Genomic DNA, 15,003 nt, shown 5'->3' on the forward strand with positions numbered 1-15,003 from the left:
TAATTTGTTCTATTTTTTTTTCTCGCTTAATTATTTTTGACTTTACACAGTCCTTTAAAAAATATCATTTTCAATTTAAAAGAAATCAGATTTACTAGTTTCTTTTGCGAATTGTTTCAAGTACACAATAAAATAATACAATAAATTAAACACGTGAAAAATAAGTTCATTTAATTTTCACATACGATAAACAGTAGATATTGATTATAGCAAACAATGATTAAATTAAAAAAAAAAAAAAAAAAAAAAAAATCAATTAAATAAAGTTAATAGTGATATATAGAAAAAGAATTAAAATTTAACATGTTTTGTTTTTTTTTTTTTTAATCAAACAAAACATAATTGACAGTACTTTGAACATAAAATAATGAAATATATGATATTTTTAATTTCATTTTAGAGAAACATCAAATGTAACAAATTTATAGTTTTTTTTTTCACCAATTAAAAGAGAATGCAATTATCATTCACCCATTACTTCTATTTAAAAAAACGAGACTTACAGCCATATATTTACATCGTATGAGTATAAAAACATATCGAGAACACAGTTCCTAGTATTTTTGTAAATAAAATTGTAACCACATGTGATGGACTATTATCATTATTGTTATGAGAACTTAATTAATATCTTAACATAATTAATTGTGTTGAAAACAAATATTAGATATAAAACATCCTTAACATCATTACTACAACTAGTACTAAAATTATAATTGTTATACTATTAATATTATGTTATTAGTAATATATAAGTTTTTCAACACAATTAATATTAATTTAATTATTTATCACTTATTTATTACAGAGAAATGCTGCCTGGTTGACTGTACTGCCCAAGTCTAGATAAAACATCAACAGCTCGAACAGCAAAATAATAATTATTACCTTCGGAGAACTGTAAATAAAAAATAATTATAAGTAGTAATACAATCTTAATCACTTAATTAATAAAATAATAAATCGAATAATATACATATTAAATTACCTGGGTCAATGTACAAGCCATTGGTAATGCTAATGCCCGAACATCACCGACCCTTTTCCACATAGACGTACTAGGAGCCGTTCCCACGACTTCTTGATACGCAAATAACTGATAGCTGGCTATTTCTGCGTATTTATCTGATATTGTCATATTCCAAGATAAAACAATTCCTAAAATGAAATTTGATATGATTGCTTGATGTTAATTATCAAATATTAAAATTTTAATTACTTGTTGTACAAAGAACAATATAAACAATTGATAAATGTATTATTTTAGTCAACAGTAATTTACATACCAGTAGAAACTTTGGATATTTTTAATGATGGGGCAGGTGGTGGCAGTTTCGATCCCGCAACTATTGTATAAGACGGCGTTGCTGGAAGTGGTGCTGGATGCTGGAAGTTTAAAAAATTTTTTTTTATTTTATATTAATATTTATTTCACGATTGAAATAATAATTGTTAAAAATTCTAATTTTTTTATTATTTTTACAAATTTGTTACTTTTTTGTTTTGTTATCTTTTATTTTTTATGTTTATCTACTCGAGAAGTTATGAAGCGATTGATGCAATCTAAATTTAATCCTTAATTTTTTTAGTTATCTTGTCATTACAAAAATAATTTAAAAGTAATTACTTTGTAAAGATTATTAACCCTGTTAATGGTTACGGCTGTTGGATTTAGTTGTTTGTAAATAAATACATAAATAAATAATTTATTATACCTTGGCTTTCAGGGCGGCTGATACTACATTATTTGGAGCAGTTGTTACAACTCGTAATGTTGAAGCATTTCCTAATGTTGATACAGCTAAAAATGAATAAATAAAAAATCTGTTAATTTTATTCAAGTGTTATTAACACCAACCAATAGTAGTAATATAAAGCACCAAGTACTAACCCGAATACGCAATACTAGGAAATGATTGTCTGGCATTCGTTGTAACCGCTGGCCGAATCTGATGGTGGTTAGTTATCAATAATTGTTGTCCCGTACCATTGCCTTTCATGACAAATAATTGTTTAGACGAGTTCATGTTCATATTGTTCTGAAAAAAGTAAATTAATCAATAAAATGATTCATTGTTAATCCTGAGAATACCTAGAGGTCAAAAATAATTTCTAATAGTAGAAAAAAAATACTTACAACTAATGCAGTTGGTGTAGGACGTTCGGAAGGTTGAATGACTTTAATATTAGTAGGCTGTCCTATTGTCATAGCTGGAGCTGATTGAACTATCCTCTGGAAACGTGGCGGACCTTTTTGGATAATTGTCGCTGAAGGATCTTTAGGTGTTGGTGCAATCGCTGCTAGTGGTGGTGGTTCTAGACAGTCAAAAATTGATTCATTAATACACCATTAAACATTTTTTTACTATTCGAAGATATTAAAAAAAAATATAAACATACTTTTATTCTTTTCTTCTTCTCCAGTAAGATCGATCAACGTGTTATCGTTGTTGGTGTTATTGCTCCTTACATTGAGAACCTTCGCCGACCGGTTGATTGTATTGTGTGTGGATGTCACCACTCCATTAAACGTAATAGTTTGCTTAAATAAATAAAAATGTTCAATTAGAACAAGCCGTTATTAAATTACAGATTTATTACTACAAAAAATACTTACGTTAGACAATATTTGATGATTAATAAGTTGTGCGTTTGAAGTTAATGGAAGTCGAGAATCAACTTGTTTAGAAACAACCAAAGCAGCTGGTGTAACATTTGTTACAGGCTGTGATAATTGAATAGGCGTTTGTTGTTGTTGTTGCTGCTGTTTTTGTTTTTGTTGTTGTTGTTTTTGTTGTTGTTGTTGTTGTTGTTGTTGTTGTTGTTGTTGTTGTTGTTGTTGTTGCTGCTGCTGTTGTTGTTGCTGCTGCTGTTGTTGTTGCTGCTGTTTTTGCTGCTGTTGGAACTGTTGCTGTTGCTGTAGTGGCAATACTGATGCTGGTATAACTACTTGAGCTTGTTGACTTGGAATAGCATTTTGAATCGGCATTAAGCATGCTGTCGATACGATTGGTGAATTGCCAGAAGTTTCAATTTTACGCGGCGATCGTACTTTAATTCCTTTTATAGTTCTCAGAGCTGGACTCACGGTAGTAGAAACATTGTTAGCTGGTTCATCATTTTGCTTGACGGGATATGTAGTTACACCATTCATAACCGGAGTTGCTTGCTGTTTACTAAGTGCTAATTGTCGCAAGTTTTGCACTCCTTGATCCTATTATAAATAAAATAAAGTTATTTATTCATTCAATGATTTAATTTATGAATCGTAATCCAGTTAATTAAACTTACCGTAACAAAATTAACTTGTAATCCAACGGATCTATTAATTTTAATAGGGACTATGGGCTTATCAGTTTTTTCATTTTGTTTACGATCACTCTCGTAACGTTTTATTACCATGTCAAAATCCTTAACATGTTTAGCCAATTGTTGGCATCTCGATCGCGTTGCTTCTTGATTGCGTTCTGATATTTTAGCTTGCTCACGCAGCTTTCCAATTTCATCACGCATTGTTATTGTCTCAACAATTTTTTGAACCAATAACTCTTCCAGTTCCTAGAAAAATAAATAATAATCTTCAGAATTTATTTTTCTAATATTAAACTAGATAGTACATCAATATTATTAAAAAAAGCTTACCTCCTGTGTGAATTTCGATAATTTTTGCTTACAATCTCGCAAAAAAAAGGTCCTAACATGTTCTAAAGGTTTTGGTTTGATTTCCGATGTGAGAATATGCCGGAGTTCACTTTTGTCGTCGTCTTCTGCTTCTCTCTTTGGTTTTTTTAATACAGCACCAATATTAAGCGACTCGTCTTTATCAAGATAATGATTACGTTTCAATGCAGGTGGTGATGTTGATCGTGTATTATTATTATTATTATTATTATTATTATTATTATTATTATTATTATTATTATTATTATTATTATTATTATTATTATTATTATTATTATTATTATTATTATTATTATTATTATTATTATGACTAATAGGTTTATTGTATTGAATCAACGATGATTGTTCGCTAGATTCGGAATCACTTTCATCATTATATTTACGAATTATTTCCTGAGCTTTTTGCGCTGTTTCACGTTTTTGACGAACATTTTCTTTTTCTGTAATTAATATTATATTTTTAGTATTGAACTTACTTTCAATAATCAAATACATTTTTATTTACTATAACAACCGAATTTATTTGTTTTTTCAATTTCATATACATAAAAAAAAAAAAAAAAAAAAATGAAAAAAAAAATGAAAAAACAAACAAAAAAACATCAAATAAATTAGTATAATTTAAAGCCAACATCAGCATACTTCACAACTAACTTTAAACAACAAGGTGTTGCCAAACAACAGAAAAAATAAAGTAATTAAGGTAAGTGATAGAAAAATTATTTAATAACTTTGTTAGTAAAAAGAAAGATAGTTTTTTCAACTAATTATTTAAGAAGCATAATAATAATAAAATAATAATAATAATAATTATAAAAAAAAATAAAAATAAAGTTTATATTAAGAATTTTTTTTACCTTGTCCTTGGTGAACGGCCATCTTAACAGATAAAGGACTTCTTCTTTTCTTCCTTCTGAGTTTTCTTCTTGGATGGGCATCACTTTGACGTTCGGTACTAGATCGTTCATTAGTATCCATTTCTGTTATCAAACTATCGTTATTTTGCGTTTCTACACCATTGGTAACATCTTGTGTAGTACAGTCTGCACTGTCATCGACATTGCTCAGTACTTCACCATTCTTCGGGGTTTTTTTAGGGCTATCATTTTTACTAGCATCATCAACTTCTGCAACATCATTGTGAATCTCAACAATGTCTTCACTTGCATTATTTTCATCAATATCAATATCCTCGGTATCAGTTTGATCTTTCTCAGATTGTTTCGTGGTGGTCGATGACGATGAACTAGAAGATATTGTGTTATTGTCACGGAAAATTTTTTTATTAGGACTTTCAAGGCTATCTTCCGGATTGATTAAACGACGTTTAGTTCCAGGTTCAGTAGTATCCGGTTCACTGTTCGACGTAAGTTTAGTAAGTGATTTAACAACAATAATATTGTTAACCTTATCTTCAACACTTTTATCTTTATTCGATTCAGTTTGGCTAGTTGCATTTGATTCATTGATTTTGCTTTTATCAATGTCTTCATCAACCTCTATAAGATTATCATCGCCACTTTTGGTAGCTGATTTAGAGGGTTTACTCTTTTCTGAATGACGATCGCTAGAAGTTGTTTTAACTGTCTCCATTTTTGCTGATTCTATGTGAATAATATCGTCTTCCTCTTCAATTTCTTCGTCTCCCAACTCTTCAACCACGTGGACGTCGTCGAGTTTGTCGTCCTCAATTTCTAAAAGTACTTCTTCGCAAGTTAATGAATCACAATTATTTTCGTCTTCACAATCGTCAGCAGGACTACTACTTTCTTCAACAGAACTCGAATCCTTAGCTGACGATGAAGTTTTCGATGTTAATGTAGATGACAATGATGATGTTGACGTAATAATATCGTCGTTTATTTCACTATCCTGCTCATCAACACTCACAATTAAATCTTTTTCATGATTCTCATTAGTCGTTTTATTTTTATTCACTTCACTTTCACCATTAACCGATAATGATTCATCCAATTTACTGTCTTTTACCTTTTCCAAAGAGGATTGATCTTCTTCAATTTTAAGATCAGAGTTATTTTCCACCTCGTGTTCTGCTTGGTCATTAACTTTAGTTTCTTCTACAACAGCTCCCTCTTGTTTAACATCTGGCTTTTCCTTTTTGTTGACACTGGTGTGACTATCACTTGAGGGTTGAAATTTTTCTTCTTGGTTATCCAAATTGTTACGAGTGTCATTCATTCCATTTAAACGACCATCAACACTTGAAGAATTTGCAGTAACTGAAACATTTTTTTGGGAATTAAACCCTAGTTTAAAATTATATTTTTTATCATAAATCGAAAACGGCGATGCTGACTTAAACGACGAATAACAACGTCCACTCTCAATTTTTCTACGTCTTCCATAATAGGAACTATTATTGTAATAATATTTTTTATGACCACATGAATCAGAGTGTAATAAACTACTAAAATTATCACTATAATTAATTTTATTATTGTAATGTGGGTTTAATTTATTGTTATTTGGAAATGAATTTTTGAAAGCGGTGGGTGTTTGATCCGTATGTATGTTAAACATGGTTTGCACTCTACTGTCATCACTCATTTTATACTCCGTTAAGTCATAATCATCTGCAAAATCATCAACTACTTTGTAAGCTTTATTATAATAGTAATGAAAATAATTATTATAATAAATTTCTCGGATAAATTGGTGATGTATTAAGCTATCATTATCCGGAGCATCAACATCTGATCCCGAGTCTGTAACCAACAAGGTATAACCTCAAATTTTTTTTGCCTGAACCCTTTTTACTGAATTATATATATAATTTCTGTTTATAATATTATATTTATTTTCTAACGATTAATCGTGAACAATTGATTAATCAATGATGAACTTGTTCACCACAAATTTTTTAATGCTTGTAAAAGTACAAAGTTCTAATTTTTCTAAGTGGACGCTACGTGACGTTCACAAACAAATATAATATTTTAAACAATTGAAAAGAAAAAGTAAAATTACCAAACTATATAATTTGTACAATAAAATCATTTACCGCATTATTACCAATTTTTACATACCATTGATTAATCTTGACCAAAATTTAACTGTACTATTTTTGAGACTTTAGACGAAACAATAGTAAGCATCAATTTACCCAAGATTAATCAGTAATATGATTTAAAAGTTTTTGAATTTTTACATTCATACGTTTTAACACATAATTAGGTCTTCCCAACTTCTGATCAAGACTAGGATCTTAGATGTCATTATAAAAGCTGTTTACATTCACATTCACAAGGATTTGTCAGTAATTCATTAGTTACATAAAAAATTGGTCGCTCTATAAAGTGTTAATTACCAACAGGTTATTAATGACAGAAAAAAGTAAAAATTCGTTAGTGGATGATTAATAAAAATCTACTAAGGGCTAAACATGAATATGAATTTTAGGGTTAATGACTCACCCGTTGATTCAGTCTTTAAAGTTTTGAGCTGATTACTAGAAGTACTAGATGATCTTTCACTATCGTCAGCGTCGGCTTCATCATCAGACAGCCTCAAACGCAAACTATCATCGGAAAGTGCATCATCCTCATCTCCATCTTCACCAGCATCATACAACAGTTCTTCCTCTAATTTTTTACTTATCTCGTCGTTTCCACATCCAGAGCACGATAGAGGCGAACAAAGGGCTTTAGATTCGTTCACATGCATTGTAGCCGTTTTTATTGGTTCCATCATTTACTATTAATTCAATTGTTTAAAACGATACCGGTTTATTACTCGAAGTTTGTATACAAAATGATACCAGAAACACTAGATGCTCGTTATTGGTTCAAAAGACTCTAGAATAGTATATTTTTTTTTATTTTTGAGATTTTAAAATAGTTATCAATAGTAATGATCAAGATGGGCTGATGAATTACCTCGTAGAGGGCAGTGATTATTATTTAATCTTTAATTGTTTATAAATAAAGTTGAAACTAAATATTTAACATTGTAGATGACTCTGTTTCTTTTTTCACAGAAGATCTTCAAATTCTACGACAGAAAAGAAATACCAAAATTGTACTTTATGTTGTTATTAAAAAAAATAAAGTTATTTATTTTTTTATGAGAATTGTTATAAAACGTTATTAATTGTAGGTGTATGTAAATAAAAATCGCTAATGCGTGAGACGATGTGCGCATGTTAAGAATATTCACCAAGAGTAGGGTAGAAACACACTGAATATTTTATAATCGATCGTATGGTCGAAATTATATATCGAAGGCGATTCAAATTCAATTTCGAGATTTCTAACCTCATTTATTTCTTTAAAATTTTTCGAATTTATACTCAAATAATTATTCATTTATTCAACCAAATAATTAAATGCTAATAATAGAACACAAAATATATTTTTAAAACTTAGCAAAATTATTCAAGCAATTAGTTTTATAAAACTGATCAATGTTTCTTTTTTTTTTTTTTTTTTTTTTTTTTTTTTCCCACTAAAGATTGTTACGAGAACGAAATTTTGCCATAAATTTTCAGTGGTAATGAACTTCAAATTTTTAGGTTAATATCACTCGTCAGTTTTGACTCAAATATGGAGAAAAAAAATTATTCGATCTCAAAAATTGATGAATTTAATCGCAAAAATAATCAACTAAAAATTTTGAGAAATAATTTTTGAAAAAATTAAACATTTTGAACTTGAATGGAAATTTTTAATCAATTGAACATGTGCCGGCCCTGGTTTATGAACAGCTGAAAGTAAAAGTCTGGCAAAGTTGAGCGTGTGTTCGTGGCGTCTTTCTCTGTGTGGGGAGCACAAGTACTCACTACGACAAACAACCCTACCTTGTACTTCAGAACTACTGTGCTAATATATGTATACTCCATTATTTAAAGATCAGGGTAAATAAATGAAAGATTATTGAGATAATTAAATTCTTTACCTTTAAGTCATCCATGTGTATTTACAGCTATTTACAATTAACCACAGATAAACTACTAAAAATAAATAACGTATAGCAATGCTAGCAAAGCGAATTTATCGACGGCATTGCACGTTTAACGTAGAACACTGAACCTAGGCCCCGGGGTACCACATAAACCGAACTCTACCGAGTAAACACGAAGTCAAAAAACATGGCGGTTATTATACTCTCTAAAAGGATCCATTTCGATCCAGTGCTAATGTACATATAGGCACATTTATTTTTGACTAATCAACTATTAACTTAGTAGTTATTATTTAATTACATACGGCATTCCCTAATGATAATTTTTTTTTTTTCTATTATTCACGAAATCAATACGTATCAGCACATGAGTAGTTGGGTCATTTTCAATTTCAAAACTAGGAATTACGTCATGAGCAATTAAGGGCAAATATTAAATAAAAAATTACTGATTTCTTCAATAAGATTTTAGAAATTTTGTGGGTGTATTTCCATTTATATACTCAAATTTCAACGCCTTTGACAGCTAAGAAAGATGAAAAAAAATTTTCAAATATTTTTAGGCGCCAAAAATTAAGATAAATTTCAGTGCCTTTTATATGGGTCAAAAATACAGATAAAAATTTTTTCGTTCAAATATTAGAGGCGCTGAAAATAGAGTTTCTGATGTCAAATAAAAATTTTGTTCGCCTCTCTTAGTCGTGAAAGGCGCTGAAACTCGAGTTTATATTAATTTAAAGCTGCAGTACAGCTGCTCATAATGTATTTCGGAATTCGCTGTGTTTCGTATTTAATATTGGCGCTCAAAATGAAAATTTAAACTAACTTTCAAAATTTGAGTATAATTTATCTCTCAATTGTTCATACTTAAATAAACAAATATTCAAATTAATTAATTTCATTTCGACGAAATAAATAATTAAAGCAATTTTATTAGCAATAGGCGATCGTTGCCAAAAAATTCTGTTCGAATCAGAATGAATTACGGTTTTAGTAGGCGTACATGAACTATAGATGGCGCCCGCGTATATGCTTCCAATGATTTATTGATACGTTGTTCATGAATGTTTGCATAATAATTTTTTATCGTAACTGTATGTTATTACGTATTTATGTATGTTTGCATGTATGCATGTATGTACACGTGTATGCGTGAGTAGTAAGTCTTACTATTCCATATGCATAAAATAAATGATTATCATACTTATAAGAAATTATTTTTATCATGGTGTACAGACCACCCTTCCATAAATACTTTGATGGTGAATTTTTTGTACTTGTATTCATGAACAGTGTTGCGTACAATTCGTAAACTAATCGATTCTGCGCGTTCACAAAATTACGCTTTGCATAATCTGATACAATGTGTACATTGATATTTAACTTTTTGTCAAGTTATTGATATATTTTTAAATTGTCTTACATTGGACAAGTAATATATAAAATGATTATTGCAAAATTTTTGATTATAATATCAGCGTTCATATTTATATGGATTTGCGCCATTTGATAATGGTCACGTGGTAGTGAAAAACTACTGTAGAAGGCCCCACTAGCGATATTTGTACACACTACAATATAGCTTGTGAGAAATCGATAAGCTTTTATAAAAACATGTATTAAATAATTGAATAGGCTCAAATAATCAATCGATGGATTTCCAAAAATAAACGGATATCTATTTTAACCATCTTATTTACTCTACTGTTCTTCTATTCACAGTTAATTACAATGCTGCTGAATATAATTGAAGTTCGTTATAATATATCATATGTAATGCACGTTTCATTTAATAATAAAACTTTGTCCTCAATTATGTAGTTGATCTTCAAATTGAATCAAGTTTCTAACATAACAAAAGTTAATGTCAAAATTTTTTATTAGACGAAAACTTCTTTTGGGCTCTCACTGTCAAGTTTATGCATATATTTTGTGGTAATATTATATACCTATATATTGTACGATATATACTATCACGAACGGTAAAAATTTACAATTTTTTATTATCTATTTCTCATGGGTTTGCATAAATTTTTTGAACTGATTCCAAATTTACATCGGATAAATATCTAAAAATGCTTTTGCTTATGTTATCCTTGATATTAATAGATATTCGAGGATCAAAAAGTTCAAATTCATTCTAGAGCATACTAATAAACAATTAATTGTTTATGAATATGCTTTAGCATAAATAAGATTTTTAAATTTACAACCTGAGTCAGTCATATATTGATATCAAGTTGAGGCTCAATCCTAACCTAAAAAACTCAAAAATTTGTAATATCATGCGATATCAAATAAAGAGCTAAAATAATATTTATCCTTGTTTCGATAATGTTAATTTTTGATAAAATAAATGATAACAATTTAGTAAATGTTGTTAAAAATAGGTGATAATTATGAAAAATGTACAGTTCAAGGGTATGCGCATTCCACCTCTACCCGATAAGTCTTATAACATACGCCGTCCAATGAGATCTTACGAAATAATCATTATTAGTACAATATTAGTAAAATAAAAGTATAAATGATACTTACGTTAAATCAGGAGACTGTAGACCTAATATTAACAATACGAGTATTTGAAAACTATTTTTAAAATAAAAAAATTTCACACGCGGTGAATGAAGTTTCAGCCAAGTTGGACGCGCAATGTGCTGTATCCGACCATCTACGCAACTCAGCAAAATCCGAACAGGCTGATGCGACGTTGCCAGACTATACAACGTTGCAATTGTTTAATGTGATTTACCTCACAATGAATTTCGATATTTCTGTTAACTGCTTATTATTATAAATAATTTCAACTATTTTTATGAATATTATATGAGCATATATATAATTTTAAATAGTTTTCATTACATTTCGACTGCTTTTTTCTATATTTTTAATATTTTCCAAAAGTTCAAGTTCGATTTTTGGCCACCTATAATTTTCGCGCATGCGCAATCAATTTTTTGAAAATTATTTTATCATTTTGACAATTTTTTATTCACATGAAAATTCTACATTACAGCAGTATTTTCATACCGGTATTATAAAAGTATGTCATTACTTTTTGCCGTATTGATAGCTTGCAGCCAGCAATTTTGAGCAAATAATCTAATAATCGATAGTGCTGAAGTACGAGTAACTTAAAGTCATTTAATTTGTGAACTTTATTTTTGTTAAAACATTTTTTTGTCGTTTTTTCAACCTAACGAAAGATCGATATGTTCAACTTTGGATACTATACGGTTTTTTGACTCATAATTTCAGGTATCATTGACTGTAGGAAAATGTTTACATGCAAAAATTCAGCATGTAAGTAGCATAATTTTTTTTTCAGCAAATTAAGTAAATGAACATAAAAATAATTTATTAGATCAGTAAGGAAACATTTTTTTAAGAAAAAATGTGTAGTATCCAAGGAAAACGTGGTGGCGCTATCTGCTCTCTTACTTTAATATATAAATCGCAGAATAGCGCAGGCGCGACTTTCTGTCTTTTATAATTGTTAATTATTTGGAAATTACATATATATTTATAGCTGTACTTCTGCAAAAATAACTAGGTTTAGTCGGGGTTTTTGGATCTAAAGATTTCATGCAAAAAAATTTTTGAATATTAATTATCATTTAATTCAATAACAATTGAGCGCTAATTACCAACTAATTGGTGATAGTATAAAGTAATCCGTTGACTCGATAGCTGAAAAAAAATTAATTAAAATTATATGCATATTCATACTTTGAATCTATGATCAATTTCCAGAGCTTATTGTAGCAACAGCCTTGACTGAAGCTTTCAGGAATAGCGTTTAGAATGAGTTACAGGCATGGATAGGATTGTGGGACTTGCTGAGAATCGCTGAGCAGTACATTTTACAATGTGGTGACGTCAGTGAGGCTCAGTACAACTAGCGGCTTCTCGCTGGTGTATTTGTCTTCTGAACCTTACAAGTTAACTGGATTTCAAATATGCATGTGGTAGTGACTCTTGAATGGTGCTGTGAGAGACAAAAAAACAACTCCAATACATATACCACCGAACGTACATGTTGAACAGCGAGAGGGGATGCTTTCGTGCGCCTCTATGGGTGTCTGCTGTACTACTTGAGTCACTTGACGATCGATCGCTGATATAGTATAGTTAAAACTAGCCGACAATTTTTTTCAGCTTCAGTTTATCCTGTCATTGATTGCCGTCGTAATACGTTTTTGCAAAGCGACATTTGTTTTGCTAATTATTGGTAAAGAGTTGTTGAATATTTCTGTAAGTACTCATTGATTTTAATTGATATTAAAAAGAAGTCTACACTTGATCATTAATTATTTTATTATTTTTATTGAACAACTATTTAGATTCTGACTTTCAGTTTTGGACTCCGCTTTAGTGTAATGCCGGTATATTTGATACATCTAGATCATTGATCTCATTTGATCGTTACTGTAATTTTGTTTTGATTTATGGTAATCAATATTTTCATCTCATTTAATTTTTGTGTCTTAATAACTAATTGACCTGTCTTGAATTTTAGATATTTATTTTTTTTTTCTTTGTACTAATAACAGCTTATGATTATTATAATACTTCTGTCGGGTTTTTATTTCTCTGATAATCGCGAAAATTTGACAGTTTTCATCGTGAAATTTTTCATAATTAATTTATTTTTGTAAAATAAATAAGTTTATATAATTCATTTTATTCTCGAAAAGCCTTATCATTACATTCTTATCTAAAACAATTACAAAGAACTGATGAAATCATTGTATTACTAATTGTATTTTTTTAATTTTTAATGATATAATTTAATCTTGATAACATTTTGTTATAATTACAGCAATAATGCCAAGCTACAAATTGAGTTACTTCCCAGTAAAGGCATTGGCCGAGCCCATCCGCTTTATTTTGAGCTACGGGGGTGTGGAGTTTGAAGATGATCGTTTTGACAGAAATGATTGGCCAAAAATCAAGCCAAGTGAGTTAATATTTATTTATTAATTAATAATATTTTAATTATACACATTTAATAGTATTTTAGAAAATTACTACAGAGAAAAATTTTCCTTCTAGCTATGCCATTTGGTCAAGTACCAGTGCTCGAAATTGACGGCAAAAAAGTAAACCAATCCACAGCGATTTGTCGTTACTTGGCTAAGCAACACGGTCTTGCTGGTAAAGATGACTGGGAGAACCTTGAAATAGATGTTGCTGTTGATAACATCCATGATCTTCGTTCAAGTAAGCTTCTCTAAAATACTAAGTATTTTATATCAAAGGAATGCAACTAATGCTCAATTTTTAATCATAGAAATTGGTGCTTATCATTATGAGTCACACCCAGAAGCAAAAGAAGCGAAACGTGAACCGTTGATGAAGGAACTTCTTCCATTCGCCTTAGATCGCTTGGACGAACAAGTCAAGAAAAACGAAGGATACTTCGTTGGTGGTAAATTGACTTGGGCTGACATGGTATTCGTCGCTTTGTTGGATTACTTGAACTTTATGACTAAATTTGATATTACTGAAAAGCATGAGAATTTGAAAGCTCTCAAAGAAAAAGTCCTTGCTCTGCCAAAAATCAAGGCTTGGGTTGAAAAGCGCCCTCAGACTGAGTGTTAAGCATTTATTAGAAAAAAAATAATTTTTTTTTGATACTGAGTAATATTTGCTACATCAGGCTTAGCATTTTTCCATTTCGTACTTTTTCGTTATGAATTTTGCACTATTTTAAGACTAAAATTATATTCCAAAAGACTTATTAATACAGAAATAATATTTGTATTGGCCAATGTTGAATTATTTAGAGTATATTTCAATAAATATTTTATACCAATAATCATTTTATTTTCTTCTGTAATCCTGAAGCTGATTTTATACTAGTAGAAGATATATTACAATGCATTTATATTGATAGCTCACGAGATCTTTGATGAAGAAAAAGAAACAGGAGATAATAGCTACTTCTCGAGACAAGCAATTGAATGATTCATATTGTCGATTATCCAATTATAAATTATTTTTTCAAATTATTTCTTTTGAGGTCGTGTATTCATTGGAATTTATAATTTCTCAGAAACAATTCGATTATCGAAGCAATTGAATAAAGATCAGATTACAAATATAGATTCAGACAAATAATATTTACCAATTTTGTTAACGATAATCACTTGTCCTTAGGATTAAGATGCTTATCTAGAACAAAAGCGCCAAGTATAAACTTCCGCCTCAAAATATGTATTTTGGTGGAAATTATAGGTTTATGTTTTGTCGTCATTTGAACGTGAGTCGACTAGTTTCTGGTCAACTAATCTAACCAACAAGTACCGTAACTTGAATGTACCTAAAGAAGAAATTAAAACCTAAAAAAAAATTTTCCTTTAGAATGCTAAGCAATTTATTAAATTTTTTTAATTTCTA

The 15,003-nt window shown here is 29.5% G+C and overlaps 2 protein-coding genes across 9 annotated transcripts; one reads left to right on the plus strand and one right to left on the minus strand.

The window, feature by feature from the left end:
* Positions 1 to 306: 306 nt before the first annotated feature.
* On the minus strand, positions 307 to 11,293 carry LOC141531239 (uncharacterized). 7 transcript variants are annotated; one of them, XM_074248902.1, is made up of 15 exons: positions 11,140 to 11,284; positions 7,578 to 7,692; positions 7,116 to 7,496; positions 4,539 to 5,921; positions 3,643 to 3,818; positions 3,292 to 3,558; positions 2,618 to 3,214; positions 2,401 to 2,542; positions 2,138 to 2,316; positions 1,892 to 2,039; positions 1,716 to 1,801; positions 1,287 to 1,386; positions 989 to 1,158; positions 781 to 898; positions 307 to 641 (listed from the first exon to the last, which is right to left on the minus strand). In XM_074248902.1, exons 3-14 carry the CDS (start codon positions 7,390 to 7,392, stop codon positions 803 to 805), a joined length of 3,621 nt encoding a protein of 1,206 aa, XP_074105003.1. In that variant the 5' UTR covers positions 7,393 to 7,496; positions 7,578 to 7,692; positions 11,140 to 11,284; the 3' UTR covers positions 307 to 641; positions 781 to 802. The 7 variants fall into 7 exon arrangements, with proteins under 7 accessions (XP_074105003.1, XP_074105000.1, XP_074105002.1 ...); XM_074248899.1 differs by having other exon boundaries at positions 307 to 898; XM_074248901.1 differs by lacking the exon at positions 11,140 to 11,284 and adding an exon at positions 8,596 to 8,731 and having other exon boundaries at positions 307 to 898.
* A 1,403-nt stretch (positions 11,294 to 12,696) lies between these two features.
* Positions 12,697 to 14,422, plus strand: LOC141531268 (glutathione S-transferase-like). 2 transcript variants are annotated; one of them, XM_074248967.1, is made up of 5 exons: positions 12,716 to 12,855; positions 12,945 to 13,052; positions 13,424 to 13,561; positions 13,657 to 13,824; positions 13,895 to 14,422. In XM_074248967.1, exons 3-5 carry the CDS (start codon positions 13,429 to 13,431, stop codon positions 14,203 to 14,205), a joined length of 612 nt encoding a protein of 203 aa, XP_074105068.1. In that variant the 5' UTR covers positions 12,716 to 12,855; positions 12,945 to 13,052; positions 13,424 to 13,428; the 3' UTR covers positions 14,206 to 14,422. The 2 variants fall into 2 exon arrangements, with proteins under 2 accessions (XP_074105066.1, XP_074105068.1); XM_074248965.1 differs by lacking the exon at positions 12,945 to 13,052 and having other exon boundaries at positions 12,697 to 12,855.
* The last annotated feature ends 581 nt before the right edge of the window (positions 14,423 to 15,003 follow it).

The sequence above is a fragment of the Cotesia typhae genome, unplaced genomic scaffold, assembly GCF_013202065.1.
Source record: "Cotesia typhae breed Kobodo isofemale line unplaced genomic scaffold, CoteBio_Ctyphae contig_5, whole genome shotgun sequence".
Lineage (NCBI taxonomy): Eukaryota > Metazoa > Arthropoda > Insecta > Hymenoptera > Braconidae > Cotesia > Cotesia typhae.